At 38.1% G+C, this 25,718-nt stretch overlaps 1 protein-coding gene across 1 annotated transcript in view; it reads right to left on the bottom strand.

The window, feature by feature from the left end:
* The window catches only part of LOC127437455 (NACHT, LRR and PYD domains-containing protein 12-like), a 46,525-nt gene extending 22,716 nt beyond the window's left edge, over positions 1-23,809 (bottom strand). Inside the window, exons 1-3 of the mRNA XM_051692387.1 lie at positions 22,379-23,809; positions 8,933-9,106; positions 1,078-1,251 (exon numbers count right to left, since the gene is read on the bottom strand). Of these exons, the coding sequence (XP_051548347.1) occupies positions 1,078-1,251; positions 8,933-9,106; positions 22,379-23,616 (1,586 nt within the window). The 5' untranslated portion in view covers positions 23,617-23,809. The remainder of the gene's footprint in view (positions 1-1,077; positions 1,252-8,932; positions 9,107-22,378) is intronic.
* Positions 23,810-25,718: the final 1,909 nt, after the last annotated feature.

The raw sequence follows: 25,718 nt of genomic DNA on the forward strand, positions 1-25,718 counted from the left end.
TGTGAAGGGGGCGAGGAGGGGTGACAGCCATTAACAGTAACGCAAATTTCAAATTAGAAATGGGTCAAGTTATTGCTTGCATTTTAAGCAGTGAAGTTTTACATCCAATCACAGTAATAATGTTAACAAATCAGACAATGCACAGGCAATTTAGTGATATCCCCACAGTTGTGGTCTTGACCGGTCTTGAAATAAAATCCTGAGTCCTCTTTGTCCGAGACAGAGACAAGAACGAGTAAAAATGCGGTCAATTCCATGACGAGACCTTGAAATAGTGGTCTCGAGACCAAGACCGATCTCAAGTACTTACAACACTGGTTGCTAAGTGTTTGCTATGTTTGAGTGAATGGCAACTTAACTCTCTGTCCGGCAGGAATTTCATTTTGAAAGAGAATACAAACATAAATAATAACCTTATGTTTGACTTAGCACATGAATAAAAAAATTAATAAAAATCCCCCAGAAAAGATGAAAAAAAGGAATGGAAAAATTGAGAGGTAAATTCACTAAACAGTGCCACTTTAGTGTGCTGTATTTCAGTGTAAATCCCTGTGTTTTATGGTGTTCTCACACCTGGCTCGTTTGGAACATTTGCTTCGGAACCTGGCGTGTTTTGTCCCTTAGTTTGGTTTTAGTAATATATGAATGCGGCAATCACATTTAGATTTGAACCAAAACAGTCGGTCCAACAGCAAACGAACTGTGGACCATTTCGCTTGTGGTGAGAATGCAATCCAACACAATGTAACAAATTAAACAAATAATAACCCCATAAAAACAATGTCTTTGTAAGACACTTTGGATAAAAATGTCTGCTAAATGACTAAATGTAAATGTAAACAGCTTCCTCTATTTAACACGCACTGCAGTTCATGTTTCTCTCTTTTTTAATTAACAATTTTCCCATTTAATTTTCTTTATTCCATTATAAAATTATTTAATTTCTTGTTATCATTTGTTAAAAATAAAGAAAACAAATTTTGTTTTGTTAAACGTTTAAGGTTACAAAGCATCAGTCACACATTGTAGATTTTAACATACTATGTATCAGGTCATTTCACAGAGAGGTGATTTTACCTCAGTATCTCCAGTTTACAGTGAGGATTCTCCAGTCCAGTAGAGAGCAGCGTCACACCCAAGTCTCCTAGCTCATTCCCAGACAGATCCAGTTCTCTCAGGTGTGAGGGGTTTGATCTCAGAGCTGAAGCCAGAGCATCACAACCTTCATTTGTAACACCACAATACCTTAAACTGGAGAGAGCAATGACACACTCTTCATTCTATCAGTTTAGCAGAAAAATAATTGTCATAAAGTCTACAATAATACAAAAATTGCCAATATGATGTTAGGGTATTATGTGTGACTGTCAGGGTGTTGCAGTGTGTTTGATAGGTTATTTGAGTGACTGATTAAGTAATTCTGTTCAGTGGGAATTTCATTGTCAAAGAGAGAATACAAACATAAATCATAACCTAATGAATGACTTTTCAGTATCTTTTTATTTACCTGCTAATATGAAAAAAAGGAATGGAAAAATTGAGGGGTGAATTCACTAAACAGTTCCACTTTAATGTGCTGTATTTCAGTGTAAACCACTTTGACTTAGGGCGTTTTCACACCTGGCTTGTTTGGAGCATTTGTTTCAGAACCTGGCACGTTTTCTCCCTTAGTTTGGTTAGTTTAAGCATATATGAACACAGCACTCAAACTTGGATCCGCACCAAAACAATCAGTCCGAGACCACCTGAACTAGGTATTCTTAGTCAGACTACAAACAAACAAACTCTTTTAAACTCTTGCAAATGAGCAGTTTACTTGTGGTGAGAATTCAATCCTACCCAACAGACCAACGAACCAAACAATATCCCAATAAAAACCATAAGCAGACCTGACAGATCCACAGAGAAGAATCTTTAGGTAATCACGTCTCTGTAATACATAATCAAAACGTGGATATAGCCATAATTGCACATTTAAAATAATTATTTTATTTTAGGACAATCACTTCTCTGTTTTGGATACCAGCAGAAAAGGCACAGGTAGGACGACGTTAGTAACTTTTTGACATAAAAACCTTCTTTACATGGCTTCACTTTTCTGCTTTGTGTGTGTGTGTGTGTGTGTGTGTTTGTGTGTGCATGTGTGAAAGAGAGAGAGAGAGCTCTGTGATCCCGAGAACAGGCACTTTTCAATGCAGAAATTATGCAAAAGCAACGAATGATGGATAAAAAAAATAACCATGTCGGAATTTGTCCCGGTTTTCATTTTTAATAGGTACAAAATTTTAACCGGTATAAAAGCATCTGCCAAATTCATAAATGTAAATATGAAAGCAGGTTGTCAACAAAATATCAAAAGTATGATAAAATTTGTAATGATCAAAAAAGCACTTATTCTTCAAATGATGATCAAATTATGTTTAAGAGCAGTATAATCTGGCAAATTTCGAGACGTGCCGTGTAGTCAAGTGAAATCTCTGCATTTTAAGATTCAGTTCAGGAGCCTAAATTGAAGTGGTGTAGTGGTGCTGCACAGAAAATAACGCTACTTTGTGGTGGTCTGCTGCATTCTTCTTAGTCTAGCACTCAGAACTGGCCATCAAGCTGGGGAATTATTTTGTACAAATTGTGTTTAGCTCTAGTTTTGTGGATGTCTGCACCATTACCTTTGCATAGTTCCTTTGGTGAATCGGGTGCTAAAGCAACACAGATGCAGCTTGCAAACAAACATTGCTATCAGTGGCACAATTCACTCTTTTGAATTCATCCCTGAGAAACCAAAGTAGGTGATATTGAAACAGAATCAAATAAAACAGTAAATGGGTCTTCTCGCAGAGGACTTGAGTATGGGAATAACATGAGTTAATAGATTCCCTTGGTGAAAGCCCTGTCCTACATTTCAGCATCAGGATTCTCGCACAAACTGTCAGATCCAGCTGGAAGGTGTTGACGGCAGGAGGGAGGAGCTTTCCCCCAAAAGTAAATTAGAACCTAATTAAAACTTTCATCTCCTCCAAAAGGAGAACTAAACCAATAGTTCAACTCAGAACCACCAAGTCTTAAGGGCGAAGGAATCTGAAAGAAGCAGTATGTATGACCTTGTATAACTAGCAAACATGTAACACAAACTGCATTTAATAGTTCCATATCCTGCATAAAGATGAGTAGCTTTGTAAAATTGCACAGCTTGAGATGTGTCTGTGCAAACGGACTGCCCATGGAATGGAGGGCATTGCTTTGTGGTGTGTCTGTGAAACAGACTGCCCATTAACTGGGTAGTAATGCTTGCATTGTGTCTTTGCGAAAGACTGCCTATGGAATTGTTGGCAATGCTTTGCAGTGAGTCTGTGAAAACAGAGAGCCAATGCAAAATATGGCAAGCCATAAAATACAATAAAATGAAGAATGATAAAGTGAATCATAGCATGCAGCACAATTGATTGTTCTCCTTAAGCGAGAACGCGATTGTAGACGTTCAAACAAATAAATGCCAGAGATAGTTGTTTAATGTGCAAAAGGAGCGACTATGGAAAACGAGAAGTGTAGCTGCGACTATGAAGACAGAGAAACAGCAGTGACAATCTTACAAAATAAAATAATTCAGAATTATAATCCTAATGGAATGCAAGTCACAGACAATGTATAAACACACCTGAATTGATAGAGAGATTATAATCAGAACACACTACGTACTTACTCCATAATTCAAAGTGAATGAATGTTGAATCCTGATTGTCCAATGCAGGAATAAACTCGGGAATTCAAACACCATCAACCACATAATAGCAATATGAACTTGACATGGCTCAACCACGCAACGTGGCAGGGACAAGAAAGCAATGTTTGCTTTGAAAGCAAAGGCATAGCTTGAGACATGATTTAGTGTTTCTTTCACATGCGAGTAAGCAAATGCAATAGGCTGGCTGGATCATGATTGGATGAGATGCCTGAATCGAATAGACTTAATGAATTGTGTAACTAACTGTGATGGACATTTTCAAGAAATCTGAATTTCATTAACTTATGTATCAGCAACAACATACTAAAACGATGCTAAATGCAGACGGCTAGTATCCTGAGACCGAGTTTGAAATAAACGAGTTGGACTCATACAGTCTAGGTGGCTCTTACAAGTTACAAGACTGGTTATTAAATCAAAGAACCTGTTCAAAAAGAACAAATCAAACCTGCAGGCAGAGTCTAAAGTCAGCTTATCAGTTGTGTTCATGAGCCAGTCCAAGTTACTGTCAAAGTTAGCCAAGGATTACCAAGGAGCCTGAAAAAGTGAGCTGCTGATACTAAGAGCATGCATGTAACAAGGACTTGAACGAGCCTGGGGCAAAAAGTATGTTTCTTTAATAACAAACAAAAAATTCTGGAAATATGCTTATGACTAGTTTTATTAGCCTGTTTCTGTTTTTTTGTGCATATATTATAATTCCAATCATAAGAGTTGTTATAGCAGTGTGTTTTAATGATCTAATGAGAAAGCGGATTATTGGCAAGTGAAGCTGATAGCAGGTGTACATCTCTTCTGCAATTACAGCTACAGAACTGTCAATAATCTGGAAATAATAGACAAACCATTTATTTTTGTAATTGTCTATTTACAATAAGTCTCAGCAGTCAACTGATTTGTTTTATGCTTGATACGTAATTTATTCTACTATGGTATACGATGGGGAAGTCCCGGTCATGTGGGCACTGAAGTAGGCAGGGCCAGAGTGGCAATCGGGAAGATCGGGAGAATTCCTGCTGGCCCGGTCAAAAACTGGGCCGGTTAGGTCCACATGTTGATTGACAAACTTTCATCAAATGTCGCATAACAATTGCCAACAGTCCGTAACATCCGGTATTTAAAGGATCAGAATTGCGTTCCGTATTATAGCAGACGCAGTCTGTATTTTATCATCTCACATCCAAACAAATGAGAGAGTAGCCTGTGAGAGACCAAACTGATGTGCTTCACTTGAAAGCGGGAAGGATCACGGAAGATCCATCTAGAACAGATAGGCTACTAATAGCTGAATGGATGAACGTGCTTCAGGTACAAGATCATCACAAGTTTAATACTGACTGCAGTCTCACAATCTCAATCAATTCATCTCTGAAATCCTCTTCCCTAGCAGTGCAGAATGATAATAGCAAAATTATTTTTTGTCACAAAATAACAGAATACTTAAAGTAAATGAATACAGATGCAACAGCACAACACGGTACGAAAATAATGGGACTTTACAGCTCTCAAAAGATTAAACTCAATGAAACAAACAATGTTGTATCATGTGATAAAACCCTCTTAAAGAGACAGTAACAATTTTGCCTTTATCCTGAACATTTACATTCCAAGTAAAAGAAAAGTACAACTGTGTTATTTTTAGTCTTTTATTTCACTCTTATCATTGTAAAATGGCACATTTTTGAATGGCATGTAAAAATGTAAAAACAATCACTCAACCTTAATTGTTTCACTGGATCTGTTGCTATTTTAATTATCTAAAATACAAAGCACTGACCATTTAAAGTGTGAGCCTATACATCTTGAAAGAGTTATAAACATTTACAGTTCTATAGTGTTATTATGTGCCTAGATAGTCTTTAAAATAAACTTAGTTTACCCAAAAATGAAATTTCTCTCATCATTTACTCACCCTCATGCCATCCCAGATGTGTATGACTTTGTCTTCTGCTGAACACAAATGAAGGTTTTTAGAAAAATGTCTCAGTTCTGTTGGTCCTTTCAATGCAAGTGAATGGTGATCAGAACTCAGAAGGTACAAAAATCTCATAAATGCAGCATAAAAGTAATCCATACAACTCCAGTGGTTTAATCTATGTCTTCAGAAGCGATATGATAGGTGTAGGTGAGAAACAGATCAACATTTAAGTTTTTTTCTTTTACTATAAATTCTCCTCCCTGCCCAGTATGGGGCAATATGCTTATGTAAATCACCAAAAACAGAAGAAGAACTCTTAACAGAGAAGAGTGCTTATGAAAGTGAAAGTGGAGATTTATAGTAAAAAATGACTTAATTATTGATCTGTTTCTCACCGCTTCTCATTTACTTGCATTGAATGGACCAACAGTTCTTCTAAACATCTTCATTCATGTTCTGCAAAAGAAAGTCATACATATCTGGGATGGCATGAGGGTGAGGAAATGATCAAATATCCCTTTAACATTCACTTATTTTTACAACACATACAATGATGTCTTATGACAAAGTGAAAATCTTAGTGAATGCCGTATATGGTATAATGACATGGAGAGCTTCAATAATTTTCAAGTAATTACATATATTGCATATTTTTGCTGTGATCTTGTTTTATTGTTATCATCTTCACCTCCAACCCCCCTTTTGGGTGTGGGCTGACTTGGACATGACATCCCGGGCTGAATATGAATCCCACTCCGGCCCTGGAGGCAGGTATGATGTCATAATTTCCTCTTGAACATATTTAGATTGAGAAATGAACTTGAGCACCTTCTAGCTTTGTGGAGGTTTGGAAATCACCATTTGAAAGAATTACAGCATGTCAGCGGATCATATTGCAGAATTTAGTGGAAAATAGACATAAATAATTCTTTATGAAGTAAACATGGGAATATATATAAAATTTCCTTAAATGTGCACACTTTGACTAAATGTTCTATTGTTCACTGAAGCCTGCTAGGGACAACTCAAAGAGAGTTTACATCACTAAATAGGTACGTGCATCTTTATAATGGTTTCATTTTCATAACTCTCGCTTTGATATTTTGATATATTGACAAATTAAGAAATTACTCCGGCAATAAAATTTATATTGTGAAACAATGGCTAAATATCAAAGTTGAAGTATTAGACCTTTCTTATAATGTATAATTTGTCATGATTAAATAAGAATTGAATGTTAATAACACAGTTAATGCAAACAATACAGTTTGTGAGATCATCGGTGAACCCTGCCAGTGATCATTTTTAAATGCAAAAGATTTTAAGTCGAGATATGTAAATTATTTTTACTATTGTTTATTGTGCATCTGCTCTCCAGTGCATATTGCTGGGAGAGCCAGGAAAAAGTCATCATGTGATAAAGTTTGCAGTGTCCCCAAAGTGCGGCAAGAAGCAGACTTAACACAGAAATGTCCAAAGGGCATACAGGAGCAAGGCAGAAACATTTGCCAGTCTGGCTACATCCTCTGACTGTGGCTCACCCTCCTCTTCTGATGATTCTTGTCGAGTGTTTCAGTCAGCCAGAAGGTGATCCTGTCAATGGATTGTGTGGTGTGCTTGGTAGCCTTCAGCACTAAGTCAGTAGCATGGCACAACTCCTTTATGGCCTCGTTTCAAAGCCTGCCTCCCTCATTCAGCTTCTTGGAGGTCTGCTTAATCAACCTGCAAAATTACCATAGTGTGCAGCACCGATACGGCTGGAACCGCCGTGGCATAGGCCTTGTTCACCAAGGCTGGCGTCATCCTGCAATGATTAGAGGGAAGTGAAGGCCTTGATTTCTACATGTCTGCCGAAGCTGTGTGAGAGAGATGGGCAGCCAATGTCTCTTCCATGATGCTCCACCATGCAGCTCACCATAGTAAAATCAGAAGCAAATAGATTTGTCACTCTCGCTGAGTAGGGCTACTTCCAAGACCTCAAAAGCTCCTGATGGAGGTCAGGAAAAAAAATGGAAGCAGCCTTAAACTGCTCAGGGTGAAGCTCATCAGAGAAGTCCAATTCATGTTATCCCCCACTTGCATGACCTTGCATAAGCCACTGAAGATTTAGGTTCTAACCCGCTGGGGCAAGGCTTTGTAAGCATGAGAACTCCAGCACGTCTGATGCTGTGATCCACAGCACATCGTCCTGCTTGAATGAAACCACTGCACAGGCCCTCGAGCTAGGAAACAAACTGCTTTTAGAAAATAAGATCGGAGACAATTGGCAACTTGGCTCTGGGAAGGGCAACACACATTGGGAAAGATCCAGTGCCTGACCGGTCTTCATCTCCTCTGGTTCTAGGACAGGGTTCCAAGGCTCAAGTTGCTCTTCAGTCACCACAGAGCTGGAGGGGCGGGGATGCTGTGGCCAATCTTTGTTTTCCCAAAAAAGTGTTATGTCCCCTGATGTATTGTGCAGCAGGTGGTGTGGTGTTACGTTGCTCTCTCTCCCTCTCCTTTGTGTTTCTTTCTCACTCTCCTTGCCTTTCACAGGAATGGACCATGGTGGAATCAGCTAATTCCTTTGATTGGTGCATTACCTCATCAGTTAAAGGAACAGTGAAAACTCCAATAACATGGGCTAACAGGATTGTGACTCCTGAAGTGCATAAATCTGAGGAATATGATGCCTTGACAAGCAGTGCTAAGTGTCATCAGCCAATAATCATAGTTGAGATTTTACACATGCTTCAACTAGTTTACACCAATTTCTGCTAATGGACCCTCTACTAACAAGCTGATGAGTCGAATCAGGTATGTTAAATAAGGGAGACATCCAAAATGTGCAGTGTTGGGGGTACTTCAGGACCAGGGTTGGGAACCACTGACCTGGGGCTCAGAACTGGCCTGCAAGCTACAGAATTGCACTGAAAATTGTGTAAATAATTTTCGGGTTTCTACTGTTACCTGATTTGCAGAATTCCTTTAGTTAATCAAGTGGTAAAGCAACACAGACAGCATATGCAATTAAACATTGCTAATAGTAGGAGAGGAAAAAAACATTCTTAGTGAATTCCCCCATTGGTGACCGAAGTGCATGAAACAGGCAAAAGAAGTCAAATTAATGAATGAGTAAATACCTTCCCCAGTAAAACGTGGAATGATGTGAGGAGTTAAATTGAAGGTAATTATATTTAATAAAAGTAAAGATGAATGAAATCAGCTTTATCTTTATTTATTTATAATGTTTAATTTCAAAGCCTGCTGTTCTAGTGCAGAATATGACACCTTACCACAGTATCTCCAGCTTCCAAGGAGGAATGTTTAGTCCAGCAAAGAGCAGCTTCACTCCTGAGTCTCCTAGTTTATTCTCAGACAGATCCAGTAGTCTCAGGTGTGAGGGGTTTGATCTTAGAGCTAAAGCCAGAGCAGCACAAACGTCATCTGTGACACCACAATAACTCAACCTGTAGAGAACGAAAACACTCTCTTCACTTCTTCTGTTCAGAATCGAAAATATATACAGCATTTTTATCAGTCTTAAATTATACAAAATAACATCAGTCTTTCAGGGTTTTTTTTTTTTTTTTTTAATTGGTCAGCATGTGTTCTTAATGAACTTAGAATGAATTATCATTAAAAGGAAAATAGAAGAAAAATAAACATGATGAAAGTAAAGATGAATTAAATCAGTTTGATGATTCAAAAAACAAAATCCGGTATGCTCCGAAGTTCTTCAAAAAATATATGAAGTTGCTCTTGAATGAGGAAATAATAATCCAAAAATAAAAAGGAAAATCAAGGCACATTTCCAGATCAAAAATATATATAGTATAAGCCTTTATTGTCAATGTCTATAACAATAATTAAAAACAGTGGAAAAAAGAGGGCTGCAAACCTACGCGTATTGGCAAAAATGCCTTCTTCTCCACACAAAAGTGACTTCATTATTGCTAAATTGGGCACACCTGCTCAGAAGAAATCACTAACACACAAAATTTAGTGACAGAAATCCACTAGGAACTTATTTCACAGTAAATGATGTCACCATAAAGAGAGAGAGAGCGAGAGAAAAATAATGCATATATATATATATATATCATATAAATTATAACCACAATAGGAAAAATACATCAACTATTTAAAGAAAAGGACTGAAGTCAATTTCTTCATTTAAACCTGGAAAATCCATTGCCTTCATCTGATGAATATAAAATGTTTCTCTTTGTAATAATATTTTTAAACGATCCCTGCCTTGTATATTTTTTTCAACTGTTTCTAAAGCTTCCACTATAAGACTATCACGGTTGCTATTGTGGGCTGCTTGAAAATGCCTCGCTAAAGGATAGTCCATATTATGTTTTCTAATGGCATACTTATGTTCATAAACCCTATCCTTTAAAGGATGCTTTGTTCTCCCTATGTAGAAGCAACCACAACTGCATGATAGACGATACACTACATACTGTGTGTTGCAGTTAATGAAGGACCTCATAGGCTTTTTTAGTCTTGAAGTCAATGTACTGTTTACCCTCCTTTATATTACAGCAATGATTACACGAGCCACATTTATATAAGCCATTTAAAAACTGATTAAGCCAAGTATTTTTTATTTTTTTTGCTAGATAATTGACTTTTTACTAATTTGTCTTTTAGGGATGGTGCTCTTCTGAAACTGATTTTGGGAGGGCCAGGAAAAACTTCCTTAAGAGTGGGATCACTCTGGATCAAATTCCAATTGGACATGACAACTTGTTTTATATGATTGGACAAATGACCATATTCGGTAACAAAATAAACTTGATTTTCTGTTCTTTTTTCTTTTCTCTGTGCAGTTTAAAAAAATTCAGTTCTAGAGGTTAGAAGGGCTCCATCAAGCGCACTGTGGACCAACTTTTTCTGATATTCCCTACATATAAAGCGCTCTACTAATGAATTTGCCTGTGTTTGAAACTCATTATCCATGTCACAAATACATCAATGCGTCAAGTCGTTGAAATTGTCCAAAAGGGATATTATCTTTCAGCCATCTCAGGAAGTGTGCCTTGATTTTCCTTTTTATTTATAAATCAGTTTGGGATCCTGTTTTTGAAATCACTGTGTTGGGATTGTGTTGAGACTGTCTTTACAGCTTGTCTTAGACAACACAAATTAACTAATTGTTAAGGACAGGTCTCAGGGTTATATATTAGGAAATTAGTCAAAATGTGTTTACTACTAAATGTTGATTGACTGGCAGACATGCAAAATATTTTAGGCTTCAAAAAAAATAAAATAAAACATATGTGAGATGCAAACTCTTTAATAATTACAGGAATAATCGGATCATGTGATGATTAATGGGCCTAGATGCACATTAAAAGAGCTCCGTGCTCTTAGCCCCCTTTATTGTCTTTTTCTAACAGTTTGAGACTTTATTTTTTGAGGTTTCATTTGCCACATTGCACACAACTGCAAACTTAATTATTTGTCACCACCATCCTCTCCAACGAAGAAGAAATCAAAATCAGGAGCTACAGAGGACCGAGTGGACATGGAAGACAGCATGGCTATAACTGTGGTTTGAGGAAGTCTTGAGAGTTGGCAGCAATGTTCTTTGCACATGAGTTATGAGTTCAAGACTAAGATTAAATTTCTCACAGGGGAACAGAGAGAATAGAAAAAAAAAAAAATGTCAGCATTAAAACTAGGCAACTGGATGTGCTTGAACAACAAAACTACCTGAAGGGGCGGAGGAGGATGATCCAGTTGCCTTTCTAAAGCGATCACTACCATTCTAGCTTCAGTTGCAGGAGGGCAGAGAGAAAGAAGTTGAGTGAGCGCATCGCATCTACGTCAGAGCTTCAACTGACCACTTCAAACCACAGGTGCGATATAATGACAGGAACCTGATACTACGTGAAGCGAGGCAGAGACTGTTAGAATGAGCGACGGTCTAATGCTGTGCTTTTTCCCCAACTTCTCCCTCGTGAAGGCACAGAAAAAGATCTCCTTTGTGTTGATACAGAAAGAAATGAAAGAGGCAGGGTTCCTGACCTTTCTTCTGTACCCAGCAGTGCCGGTCCTACTCCATTTGGCCATTTTTACACAAAAAAGTTACAACACACATAACACATAATGAAATACAATTAACACATAATGAAATACATCCCAGTGGGTATAAACTCTAACTAACAAAACATTAGTAATAACAATCTTTGGACGAAATATGCAAGTGCATGTTGTCTTCTTAAGTGGCATCATAAATGGGTATCACTATATATTGAAATAAACTTAATGTAAAGTGCATGTAAACCAAGCCAAGTGGTCTAAGATGTTCAAAAAAGAAAGAAAGAAAAAAAGATATTGTACAGCATGTTTCACAGCAGGGGCATTTGTAGGCTTTCATCATTACTGGGGAGTCTGGGGCCCATCAAGTGCACAATCTATTGTATCATCATTTTGTAGGGTGTCTGGGGGCATGCTTCCCCAGGAGATTTATTTAATTTTTGTATTTATTTGTTTGTGCAAAAACAGCACCAATGTTTTCATTTCTGGTGATTTTAGAGCATAATTTGAACTTTCTTTAGTAGCCTACATATATTTTGTAGCATTAATGAAACTATGGACTAAAAACAAATTGACACCTTTTCACATTACACAGCACAAGATGAAGTTTATCAGAGTTACCTTTCTCAAAAGCCTGCTGTGGCAGTTTCATGATACAGTAATGGTACAAGATGGTAAAACCTTGGTATTTATATACTGTATCATTGTATTCATATGGTAGGCTACTCCAAGGAACATGTCCAGTAAACATGGCTTGGAAATTTTTGGTACTTTTAAGTGCTTTCATGTAATGTTATTATTTTGATACATTTTTATTTAGAAAATGTCTTTACCTGCAGCAGACAATGGCTCACAGGCTGCAAACGCACTCGCACATGACCTTCTTCATCACCGGAAAACGAAACAGTTGCAAGTTTTGTTTCAATAAATTGTAAGTAAAGCGTTGTTTTTGTTCTCTGTCTTCTAAAGCATCCCGTTACTGTTTTACTGTGTGACAAATTGCTTCAAATGATTCAGCCCACAAGTTAGACAAATTCATTGAGAAGAACCAACTCAAAAGAGTGGTTATTTGACGTATCGGGCATCACTCCGATTCATGAGCCCCACGCTTGGGAGTCTATGGCCGTGTTCACAATGGCATGCTATCTAAACTTCTCTCACTGTTTTTGGCAAACACAGATATAACAGATACAGTAAGAATAGTATGGTAGTAAGGCATTTAGCACATGGTCTATATGTTCTGAGGGGGGTTCCACAACACGTTATTGGAATGCTCAGGTCGCATTTTGTTCGACACATGCTAAAGTTAGCTCGGTAGATCGGCACCCCTGAAGCAATGCCACCCTAGGCCCTCACCAATGTTGCTTAATGGATTGACCAGCCCTGGTACCCAACAATGCTGAAAGTTGTCATGAATTATGGTGAGACAAAGTTACTGCACTCCCCTGAAGAAGCGTGGCAATTCCTTAGCTTGGCACCCTGACCCTAACCTCAGAGCAACAACATGGACGGAGAGGGCATCACAGTGGATTAAGTCTGTAACTTTGATTATGTGTTGGATGACTACTGGTAGCTGGCTGATTTGGGCATATAGGTGATTCCCCTTTCTTTCACTTAATCACAACTTTTCTTGTCTTAAAGACTTAAAAGACATTTATTTTATTTGTATTTTATTTTCCTTAAGCTATAGATAGTTAAACATCTGTTGTGCTGTTAACTTTTATGTTCAGCATGTAACCCCTTCGATTATAATGAGTGGAGTTCAGGTTAAATCATTATATTTTATATCATATGCATATATACAGTATATACAGTTGTGCTCAAAAGTTTACATACCCTTGGAGAATTGTGACTGTGAAATGATAACAGAAATCACCCAAATGGCCCTGATCAAAATTTACATACCCTTGAATGTTTGACCTTGTTACAGACACACAAGGTGACACACACAGGTTTAAATGGCAATTAAAGGTTAATTTACCACATCTGTGGATTTTAAAATTGCAATTAGTGTCTGTGTATAAATAGTCAATGAGTTTGTTAGCTCTCACGTGGATGCAATGAGCAGGCTAGTTACTGAGCCATGGGGAGCAGAAAAGAACTGTAAAAAGACCTGCGTAACAAGGTAATGGAACTTTATAAAATGGAAAAGGATATAAAAAGATATCCAAAGCCTTGAAAATGCCAGTCAGTACTGTTCAATCACTTATTAAGAAGTGGAAAATTTGGGGATCTCTTGATACCAAGCCAAGGTCAGGTAGACCAAGAAAGATTTCAGCCACAGCTGCCAGAAGAATTGTTAGGTATACAAAGAAAAACCCACAGGTAACCTCAGGAGAAATACAGGCTTCTCTGGAAAAAGACGGTGTGGTTGTTTCAAGGAGCACAATACGATGATACTTGAACAAAAATGAGCTGCATGGTCGAGTTGCCAGAAAGAAGCCTTTACTGACCAGTGCCACAAAAAGCCCAGTTACAATATGCCCCACAACACCTTGACAAGCCTCACAGCTTTTGGCACACTGTAATTTGTAGTGATGAGACCAAAATAGAGCTTTATGGTCACAACCATAAGCGCTATGTTTGGAGAGGGGTCAACAAGGCCTATAGTGAAAAGAATACCATCCCCATTGTGAAGCATGGTGGTGGCTCACTGATGTTTTGGGGGTGTGTGAGCTCTAAAGGCACCGGGAATCTTGTGAAAATTGATGGCAAGATGAATGCAGCATGTTATCAGAAAATACTGGCAGACAGTTTGCATTCTTCCACACGAAAGCTGCGTATGGGATGCTCTTAGACTTTCCAGCATGGCAGTGACCCTAAACACAAGGCCAAGTAGACCCTCCAGTGGTTACAGCAGAAAAAGGTGAAGGTTCTGGAGTGGCCATCACAGTCTCCTGACCTTAATATCATCGAGCCACTCTGGGGAGATCACAAATGTGCGGTTCATGCAAGACGACCAAAGACTTTGCATGATCTGGAGGCATTTTGCCAAGACGAATGGGCAGCTATACCACCTGCAAGAATTTGGGGCCTCATAGACAACTATTACAAAAGACTGCACGCTGTCATTGATGCTAAAGGGGGCAATACACAGTATTAAGACTAAGGGTATGCAGACTTTTGAACAGGGGTCATTTTATTTTTTCTTTGTTGCCATGTTTTGATTTATGATTGTGCCATTCTGTTATAACCTACAGTTGAATATGAATCCCATAAGAAATAAAAGAAATGTGTTTTGCCTGCTCACTCATGTTTTCTTTAAAAATGGTACATATATTACCAATAATCCAAGGGTTGAGCACAACTGTGTGTATATATATATATATATATATATATATATATATATATATATATATATATATATATATATATATATACATTGACTTGTGTTTGTTTTTGAGTTGCCACACTATGCAGTAGACTGGCTTGTCTTAAGGTCAATATTCGGTCAAAATGGCAAAAAAGAAACAGCTTTCTCTAGAAACTCATCAGTCAATCATTGTTTTGAGGAATGAAAGCTATGCTTCAACTGTGCTGAAAACTGAAGATTTCATGCAAAGGTGTACACTACAGTCTTCAAAGACAAAGGACAACTGGCTCTAACAAGGACAGAAAGAGATGTGGAAGGCCAGATGTACAACTAAACAAGAGGATAAGTACATCAGAGTCTCTAGTTTGAGAAATAGATGCCTCACATGTCCTCAGCTGACAGCTTCATTGAATTCTACCCTCTCAACACCAGTTTCATGTACAACAGTAAAGAGAAGACTCAGGGGTGCAGACCTTATGGGAAGAATTGCAAAGAAAAATCCACTTTTGAAACAGAAAAACAAAAAGAAAAGGTTAGAGTGGGCAAAGAAACACAGACATTGGACAACAGATAATTGGAAAAGAGTGTTATGGATCTTAACCCCATTGAGCTTTTGTGGGATCAGCTAGACTGTAAGGTGCATGAGAAGTGCCTGACAAGACAGTCACATCAATGGCAAGTCCTACAGGAAGTGTGGAGTGAAATGTCACCTGAGCATCGGGACAAACTGACAGCAAGAATGCCAAGGATCTGCAAAGCTGTCATTGCTGCACGTGGAGGATTTTTTGATAAGAGCTCTTTGAAGTAGCTTAAGAAGTTCTGATTTTTTTTTTTTTTTTCAAATTGTAATAATAATATTTCACGGTATTAATGTCCTGACTATACATTGTGATATATATATATATATATATATATATATATATATATATATAGATATATATATAGATATATATATACACACTACCGGTCAAAAGTTTTGAAACACTTATTCTTTATTATAATTTTTTAATAGTAATAGTAAAGTCATCAAAACTATGGAATAACATAAATGGAACTATGGGAATTATGTTGTGACTAAACAAAATACAAAATAAATCAAAACTGTGTTATATTTTAGCATCTTCAAAGTAGTCACCCTTTGCCTAGAATTTGCAGACATGTACTCTTGACATTTTCTCAACCAACTTCTTGAGGTATCACCCTGGGATGCTTTTTAAACAGTATTGAAGGAGTTCCCATCTATGTTGGGCACTTATTGGCTGCTTTTCTTTATTATTTGGTCCAAGTCATCAATTTCAAAAACTTTTTTTTAATTACATTTTAGTTTTTTAATGAAATAAATTAATATGGTGGCACAATTATATTTTTGTCTACAAAACTAATTTCAAACATTTAAGCATACGCCTTCAGATCAAAAGATTTTTAAGATCATGAGAAACATTTCAGTCAAGTGTTTCAAAACTTTTGATTGTTTTATATTGTAAAATTTTTATTTTTATTTTTTTTATTTTACAAAAGGGCTAGTGTCAGCACACTTAAGTTGTACAGGCCAATGCTGACATCATGGATTGTGATGGAGAAGGGCGGCAGACTGGGTCTTCAGAGGCGATGGGATAGGTGTGGGTGAGAAACAGATAAATATTTAAAGCTGAAGTATGTAATTTCCGCACCACCAAACAGAATTGCAAAAATAAACATACACCCCTGAGGGGTATTCCAGAAAGCAGGTTAAGTGACTTACCTGGGGTAAATTTACTCAGAATAAGCGGATAAACTCAGCTTTCTATTCCAAAAACTGAGGGAACTTTCAGGTTATGTTAGTAGCCATAGCAACTTACTCTCTGAACATAACCTGCTCCGGAGTAGGTTATGTTCCAGAGTTAGTTTATTTCAGGTAGATGTTAGTACGTTTCAGAGGCTGTCAACGGATGTGTGCCCTTTTAATAGCGGCACAGTGGGTGAGAAAGTTCAGATTAGGCACAATATTATACTTTTAAAGCAATATTACAGTAAATTGCAATCTTCACTTTACCTCACAAATATTCTTTACTCTGGCATTTCCAGTCTCACACCGCAGATTTGCATTCAAAAGTGAACAAACTGTGTACATTGTGCTTTAACTTTTAATGGGAGGGTTTTAATACTGTAATATTTTTTTTACGCAGAACACATTGGAAAGTCCCCCACACTCTTCACTGTAAAGACAGGGCTTAATTTATTTATATTTAGCCCTTCTAATAAATCATTTTTGTTCTATAAATTTCATAGAATAAAATTATTATAGCACCCACATTCTATTTACAGTTCCTTCAGTCAGTGAATATTAATGTTATTTATAAAATGACATATTATAGTATCAATATGTAGGTAATGTCTGCCAATTAAAAGCTTAAGCAATTAATCACTCGTTATTCTTCTTCACTGACTGGATAATATGTGATCATTTCACAGACCACAGATTAGAGATTTTATTTCTTATCATTCTAATTCATGTAGGCTGTGGTACATATAAATGCACACATTTCCAGACTTACAGAGTACATTACTCTATTATCTGAAAATATAAATGAGACATGCTGTCATTTAGAGTCACCCACACTGCCCTCATTTAGCTGGTGGTCAGGTGATTCAATGAAAAGATGTATCTTTCTGATGCTCAGCCTCCTCTACTCCATCAGAAGCTATACATGGTCCATCTCTAAATTACATTTTTGTTCTGCATTTCAATAGGGACCTTTTACAGCTACCTAGTAACAAGTAAGAGATGAGTTACTGTTCCCTAATGCTGAGATCATGAACATCTATAATTTATAGTCAGATACATGATCTTCATTTAAAACAACATAATTTCACTCCGTACCAAGTTGGTCGAGGCAGATGGACCCTACTGTACATTTCTATTTTTTGCTGTTTCCTTTAAAGTCAGTCACTTCGATGCTATGCTATGGGGAGCTCTAAAGCCCTTTAAAATTATGCCAATCTATTGGCAGATGGAATGTGGGGCTCCGCCCCCGCTGCTAATGTCATCACAGGCATTTAAGCGAGAGCACAATGCCATCTCTTCAGCATTTCCTTCTTCAGGTTTGCAATTTCATCTCTAACCCAATCTATGCTTCGCCATTGAACCTGAACCTTTACATTTAGTGGATTATTTCTCTACTTCCCTGTTGTGCTCCGATCTGAGATCTGATAAAGGTCTGATTATCCTTTATCAGGCTTGTTCGTTTGATACGCTCTTGTATTCTGTTGTTGTTACTGTATACATAAGCACTAAAAGAGCTGTTTTCTAAACAATGTCTTTTTAAAGATGGCGTTTTTGAAAATGTTTTACCACTATGCAAGTGTTAAATCCCATTGTCCAATGAGTGCTGTGTTCTCTGCCTGGGTTGTGCACAAGTTGAAGCAATGCTTGGTGAGATGGATTGCATTCAATATGAATGCATGTGGCTCACAATGCTTCGCTCATGGCTAGCCTTCTTTCTGAAGGTTGACACGGATCTCCTGCCCTCCCACCATACTCTTTCAATGGCTCCCATGGGACCAAACGAGGGAGGCATGCAAGATTTTACGGCAGCACAAGCCTCTTCGTCCCCACGCGCTGCATTTTTTCCCGTAGAATACACCCATCACAACTTGCATCCTCCACTATAGCTGTGCAGGATGTGGCGGTCTTGAGCTCGCAAGTACAATGTCTTATTGCCAATGATGCGATAGAGTCTTTTCCACTGTGCAACACACGTTCTTTCTTTTGCCAAGAAAGAAGGTGGGTTTCGGCCCATTCTGAGCTTGAGATGCTTGAACAGGACGTTGATAATGTCTCAGTTCAAGATGGTTACTGAGAGACAAATTCTGTCTCATGTCGGTCCTCTGGACTGGTTTAACACAATTGACCTGAAAGATTTGTACTTTCATGCTTTCGTACTTTCAACTGCTTACCAGTTCAAAGTCTGTGCTACTAATACTGAGAAAGTAAACCTAATAAAAAATCTGAATATTTATGTTGTGAGTTTTTAACAACAAAAACAATAAAAATAAAATAGTAATAATAACAATACTACTGCTAATAATAATAGCAGCAGCACAAATGCTTTGTTATAACATCTGGCTTTGTATTGTTGACAGAATATGGCCCTTGGTGAAAACTAATTGGAGAACCCTGGTATAGGGTCCCCATAGTGTCAGCAACTGATGCAGCATCAAAGTGTCTGGCTTGAAAGGGAACGCATAGGTTACAACTATAACCCCGGATCCCTGAAAGGAGGGAACAAGACACTGAGTACACTTGCCATACTACTGATTTCTCGCCGTAAAGGGACTGAAAGATGCACTCTTCTCCCTCCAGAAGGAAATCCTGGTGAGATGGCATTGTGCTCTCACTTATATGCCAGCAATAAAATGTGTGCAGCAGAGGCAGAGCACCAAGTGCCATATGCCAATAGATTGGCATGATTGTAAATGGCTTCAGAGATCGTCACTCCTGGGAGGAGCTCCCCATAGCATCAGCAACTGACGCAGCATCTCGTTCCTTACTTTCAGTTAACCTGAGTTACAGTTGTAACCTAAGTGTTTTGTTAGTTGGCCTAGTTTTTCTGGTTTTGCCCTATCATGGGTTATTTTGGTCATCCAGCCATGTTTGCTGTAGTCTGGACTTCTGTTTTTTTCTGTTCTGTAGTTTTGTGCTCTGTATTTTTTTTATATAAAAATTTGTTTGCTTTTTCAAGGTTTTTTGTGTTCTGTTTATATCCTGACATACACATACATACAGACAGACAAATCAACATGGTTTTGTGCCACTCCTAGGACTCAATTGGTACTTGAGACAGACAGACAGACAGACAGACAGACAGACAGACAGACAAATCAACATACAGATTGTTATGGGGGGATTTCAGTAAGAATTAATATTGTCTGGCAAAAGTGTTAGTTATTTGCAAGTGTTTTTTTGTGCTGGTTTAGTGCCCAATTCAGAATTGCTACTGAATGCAATTTGCATGTGCAGTTTCAATATTGTGTGCCGATTCGTACAGTTTTGTAGTGGAGGATGCAGCAGACCACCGATATCTCTCTGCAGTGACTGTAGAGCATCACTTAAATACTGTGATCTAGATACCTGAATAATCCCTTTAACATGCCGAAAGTGCACTTGACTACACCGTGCATATGGGTGTATGCCAGGTTATAACACTTTTTTCCATCGTTTGATTAATATGTAAAATTACTGCTGATATGACAGATGATAGGGATGTGCCTGGAGCCGAATACCATATTCAGAAAGAATGACTTCAAAATGAATAACGGATTCATCCGAATAATAGAAAAAAATATTTGTTTGACTGATTATCCGAGAACCTAGAAGGATAAAACGAAATTTTAAATACACATATCCAGTGTAGGGTGTAATGCATTACTAAGTAATTAATTACTGTAATTAAATTACTTTTTATTTAAAAAAAGTAAAGGTATTACTTTTTATTTTGTCAGAAATTGAATTAGTTACTTCTGATGAAATTGTGTTAAATGTATCTGTATAGACTCTAGAACACTGAACGTTTTCTAATTTAATGCAGCCCCCTTACATTTTTCAATATCTACAGTGTATGTTGAAGTGAAAATATTTCATAATGTATGATTGTCCCTTTAAATTTTTATAATTTATGCATTTATTACACTTACAACATTACTACCTTTTTTTAATATACATTTCATACCATTAATGGGGGAGGAAATGCATTGAATGAATGTAAAAATAACTTATTTGTTTACATGTAAACTCCACAGGGTAAACTACCTTTTATTTTTAAGTTGAAGAAGTATACTCAGTTTAGGATTTAATCCTAAATAAGGTGTGTGATCTCTTTTTGATAAATTTCATCATCTTCAACAGACGTTTGACTCCACTTCAAGACTTTGTTGTGGTGTTCCACAGTTCAGCTCAGTAGGTGGTGGTAATGCAACATAAGAAAAACAAATACTGTCTTTTTGGATCATGAGAAAAACATTTAACTAAATAGTACATAAATAAACAGCATTGTTGTTGATTTCGGAGTTGCTATTGTGTTCAGTCAAAATCTGTGTTGCATTGTCAGTACTATCTTGTTTGGTATGATATCATATTAGGCTATGTTCAGACTGCCACTAAAAATCAGATTTTTTGCATATCCAGATTGTATTCAGATGAGTTTTGATTGTCTGGACAGCAGAAAACCACATGAAATCAGATTTTTCCGAATCTGATTCAAACCACATCGGGAGGTGGTTTCAAACGCGATTTAAATTAGATTTTTTCAGATGCGTCTCAGTCCGGATGCTCTGGCTCCTCAAATCAGATTTCAAATGGTCTTTTGCGTCACTCTTAACGCGACACACAACGATGACGTCAAAAATTGGTGACGGAAATGCCGGAAGTATTCATAAGCTGGCCGTGACTGCAGCACGGAACATCACAATATTTACCAGTCTCCTCCGTCGCTGAGTTTTCTTATGCAACGGAGGAGTTCTGCACCGTGACTGGACAGGGCGCTTATTTGGAGAATTAGATTTTTCCCGCATCTGTTTTGAAAGCATCATCACGTGGGTACGCCTACGTCATTACCAAAGCAACCCATGCAGATAGGATGGTTATGTCTGAACGCGCAAATCTGATTTGATCACTTTTTCAGTCTGAAAATCCGATTTGCCTGCAGTCTGAACATAGATGGATAGCTAGCTGCTACCTGGCCTCATTTCTGGTTTCCATAACAGCAGGGCTATTTTGTCGCTAGCCAGCTAATACTTCCTAACCGGCTGATTTCATGACTGTGATTTAGTTTGCAAGTTGTGTGAATAACATTGCTGAACTGCTTGCATTTTTAGAGGTACGCACCTGATCCAATCATCTAGGTGTAGAACACAGGCTAAAAATTTAAAATTACTAAACAATTTAGCATCTATATTGAGGATTTTTATTTTCCAGAGAAATACTATATTGTTTTATTGCCCAGCCCTAGACTTGTGTGTACTAATATTTATTGTATATTGTATATATAAGTTCTCAAATTCAATTTACAATCTCTTGAGTTTTGCATCACATTTACCTTCTAACAGACATCCAACAGGTACATTACACTAGTCTATAGCCATGCTGTAATAGGGAGACTGTTGTGAAAACCGTCCATGGAAAAATTTAACCACATTCAGAGTTGGCATTGTTATATGCAATGTCAGTGTAATTTTGGCATATCACAGCTTGAGAAGCAATGACAGCTCAGGACCCACTGCAGCCAAATAAGGTCAATTTCCTAAAGATTGCATGCTCACTAGACACAACACGCAGTAAAAGTAAAAAGTTAAAGCCCCAGAGTGTTTTAATAGAGTAATGATTATTCTCAGTGTTACTTACTGAACTGATCTGGATTCTTTAATCACAGGCAGCAGCTTCAGAAGAACTTCATCTGATTTGTTTCCTGCTCCAACAAATTCAATCAGACTAAACACATCCATCTTCTCTTCTGAGGTCAGCAACACAAAAACTAAAGCTGACCACTGTGATGAGGAGAGCTTGGTTTCTTTTATTATTCCAGATTTCAGGTAATGTTGGATCTCCTGCATTAGCGAATGATCACCCAGTTCATTCAGACAGTGAAACAGATTGATGGATTTCTCTGGAGAGCAATTCTTCCTGATCTTCTGTTTAATGTTCTGAACTGTTTTCTCATTGTTGTAGGAGCCACTTCCTGTCTGTGTCATTAAATTTTGTAAAAGAGTCTGATTAGACTCCAATGAGAGACCCAGAAGAAAACGAAGGAAAAGATCAAGGTGTCCATTCTTACTTTGCAACGCTTCATCCACAGCTCTCTGGTGCAGCTCGGATAAGGAAACACGTTTTGATGATTTATGTTTCATCAAGTTCAAAACATTTGCAAAAAGTCTTTGTTTTGTAATCTGGTCAAACACATTTATGTTATTGTTTGTAAGGGAGAGATGTGCATATAGAGCTGCTAGATGTTCCTGAATGCTCAGATGAACAAAGCAATACACTTTTCCCTGGTACAGCCCAAACTCCTCTCTGAAGATCTGAGTGCACAATCCTGAGCACACTGATGCTTCTGTCACATCAATGTCACAATCTCTCAGGTCTTCCTCGTAGAAGATCAGATTGCCTTTCACAAGCTGCTGAAAAGCCAGTTCCCCCAGTTTGACAATCATGTCTTCATCTGTCTCTTTCTTCTCATAGTCCTTCTCATGTTTGATGTTTGTCTGGATGATCAGGAAATGTGTGTACATTTGAGTCAGAGTCTTGGGGATCTCTCGACTCTCTTCTTCACCCATCATTCTCTCTAGAACAGTGGCTGAAATCCAGCAGAACAGTGGGATGTGACACATGATGTAGAGGCTCCTTGATGACTTCAGGTGTGTGATGATTCTATTGGCCAGTCTCTGATCACTGATTCTCTTCCTGAAGTATTCCTCCTTCTGTGGATCATTGAATCCTCCTACCTCTGTCACTCGATCAACACACTCAGAGGGGATGATCAGCTGCTGCAGGTCTGGAGGTGATCCAGATGAGAGCAGAGGGAAGCAGATTCCCTTTGATGAGGTTTGTAAGCAGCACATCCAATGAGGCTGATTCATTGACATCACACAACCTCACATTGCTCTGAAAATCCAGAGACAGCCGACACTCATCCAGACCATCAAAAATTAATTATATTATTCTCATCACTGAATAATTTATTTATTGTTTCAGAGAAAAATACATGAAGAAGATCTAAAAGACTAAGTTTTAAGCCCTTTATCAAATTGAGCTCTCTGAAAGGAAGTGAAAATATGAAATGGATGTCCTGATTTGCTTTCCCTTCAGCCCAGTCCAGAATGAACTTCTGCACAGACACTGTTTTTCCAATTCCAGTGACTCCCTTTGTCAGCACAGTTCTGATGGCTTTGTCTTGTCCATGTAAAGGTTTAAAGATGTCATTGCATTTGATTGGTGTGTCCTCTGTTGCTGCACTCCTGGATGCTGTCTCAATCTGTCTCACCTCATGTTCATTACTGATCTCTCCACTTTCACCCTCTGTAATGTAGAGCTCTGTGTAGATCTCATTCAGGAATGTTGGCTTTCCCTGCTTTGCTGCTCCCTCACACAAACACTGAAACCTCTTGCTTAAATTGGTTTTAAATAATCCATTGTCTTCTTTTTCACCTCTGGTGGAGTCTAGTCTGTGAAATATTAATGATAATAAGATTAGTTGTAACTAGTAATAACTATATTTTCCTAGAGCTTGAAAAGCATGACATTAAAGTTGACACAAAGGTTTCACAGATTACAGTTTGTTCATTACATGGGTTCTCAACTTTGAAAAGCCTCAATCATTTTTGTTATTATTGTATAATTAAATGTAAAAAAAATGTTTTATAGTAGCCAGGCGAGTACGCTGAACATGCTATTTTAATACATTATGGAAACATGTACTGACAAGAATAAAATAAACACATTATATATAATATAACTTAATTCTTGCAAAAGTGTGGTTCTTTGAAAAGTAAATAAACAAACTGATACATAATGCATAAACACAGTGTAAGATCAGTGCAGCATCAGTGCAAAGATGGATAGCAATGCCAACAGTTACATCAGGAAGTGGCTGGACTTGCCACATTGTCTTTCAGATGTAGAATTGTAATAACGAAATGCCTTAAAGCTGCCACAAAAGTCCATCACCCTGGGCTACAAGCAGGAGAAGACCAGGCTGGTCTTAGAGCTACAGGAATTGACAGATTGTGAGGGATGTTCAAGCCCAGGTCCAACAGGCCACACTTGGAAGGCGGAGGAGATTGTAAACTAGGCGGTTTCAAGGCTGAAGCATCAAGAGATTGTTTGAAGAACCCAGTCAGGAAGATCAGGCCTTGGATGGGAGATGGCTCCCAAATTGTGGTCAGCAGCCTCAAGAAAGTAGAGGAGAGCGATGGTAGTAACCAAAGTATTTAGGAAAGAAGAGGAACGGTAAATGACTAAAGCTGTCAGCCAGGAGCAGCAAGGGCGCTGGACAATATGGGAGGGTACATCTGATACAGCTTTAAGCTGGGCTGAGCTGTGGAAGGTACCCCAGGCCAGGCTAAGCTTTCTAATAAGATCCCCTTAAGACGCACTTCCAAGCCCTGGAAATTTGTCTCAGTGGTATGGCAAAGAAGAGAGTTGTCCCCTCTATGAGGCATCAAGAGGGAATCTGCAGCATATGTTCGCTGGATGCAAGATCACCTTGGAGCAAGGACAGTACAGGTGGCAGCAAGCTGGCAAAGATCCTAGAGATGTGTAAAGGCAAACAGAGGTCACCATGCTCCACAGAGGCAGTTTGTTGATTCTGTTAATAAGTAAGGGGCCATGAAAGACACTGCACGGAGAAAAGCCAGATCAATCCTGGCAAGTGGAAGTGATTGTACAATGTAGGTCAACATCAGTCAGCAACTGAAAATTCCCTCTGAAGTCGTCCTTACCTCCTTGAGACCGGACATAGTGTTAAGGTCAACATCAGCTGGAAAAGTCATGATTATTGAGCTTACCATCTCATGGGAAGAGGGACTGAAGGAAGCCCATGAGAAGAAGTAGTTAAAATATGCTGATCTGGCTGCTGTCAGGTGTCTGGGATTCATGGGAACATCAGTGCAGTGCCTATTGAAAGACATTGGTATCACTGGATCAGTGTTGAAGAAGTCTCCAAAGGAAATGGCAGAGGAAGCTGAGG

This window comes from Myxocyprinus asiaticus, chromosome 48, assembly GCF_019703515.2.
Source record: "Myxocyprinus asiaticus isolate MX2 ecotype Aquarium Trade chromosome 48, UBuf_Myxa_2, whole genome shotgun sequence".
In the NCBI taxonomy this organism is placed as follows: Eukaryota; Metazoa; Chordata; class Actinopteri; order Cypriniformes; family Catostomidae; genus Myxocyprinus; species Myxocyprinus asiaticus.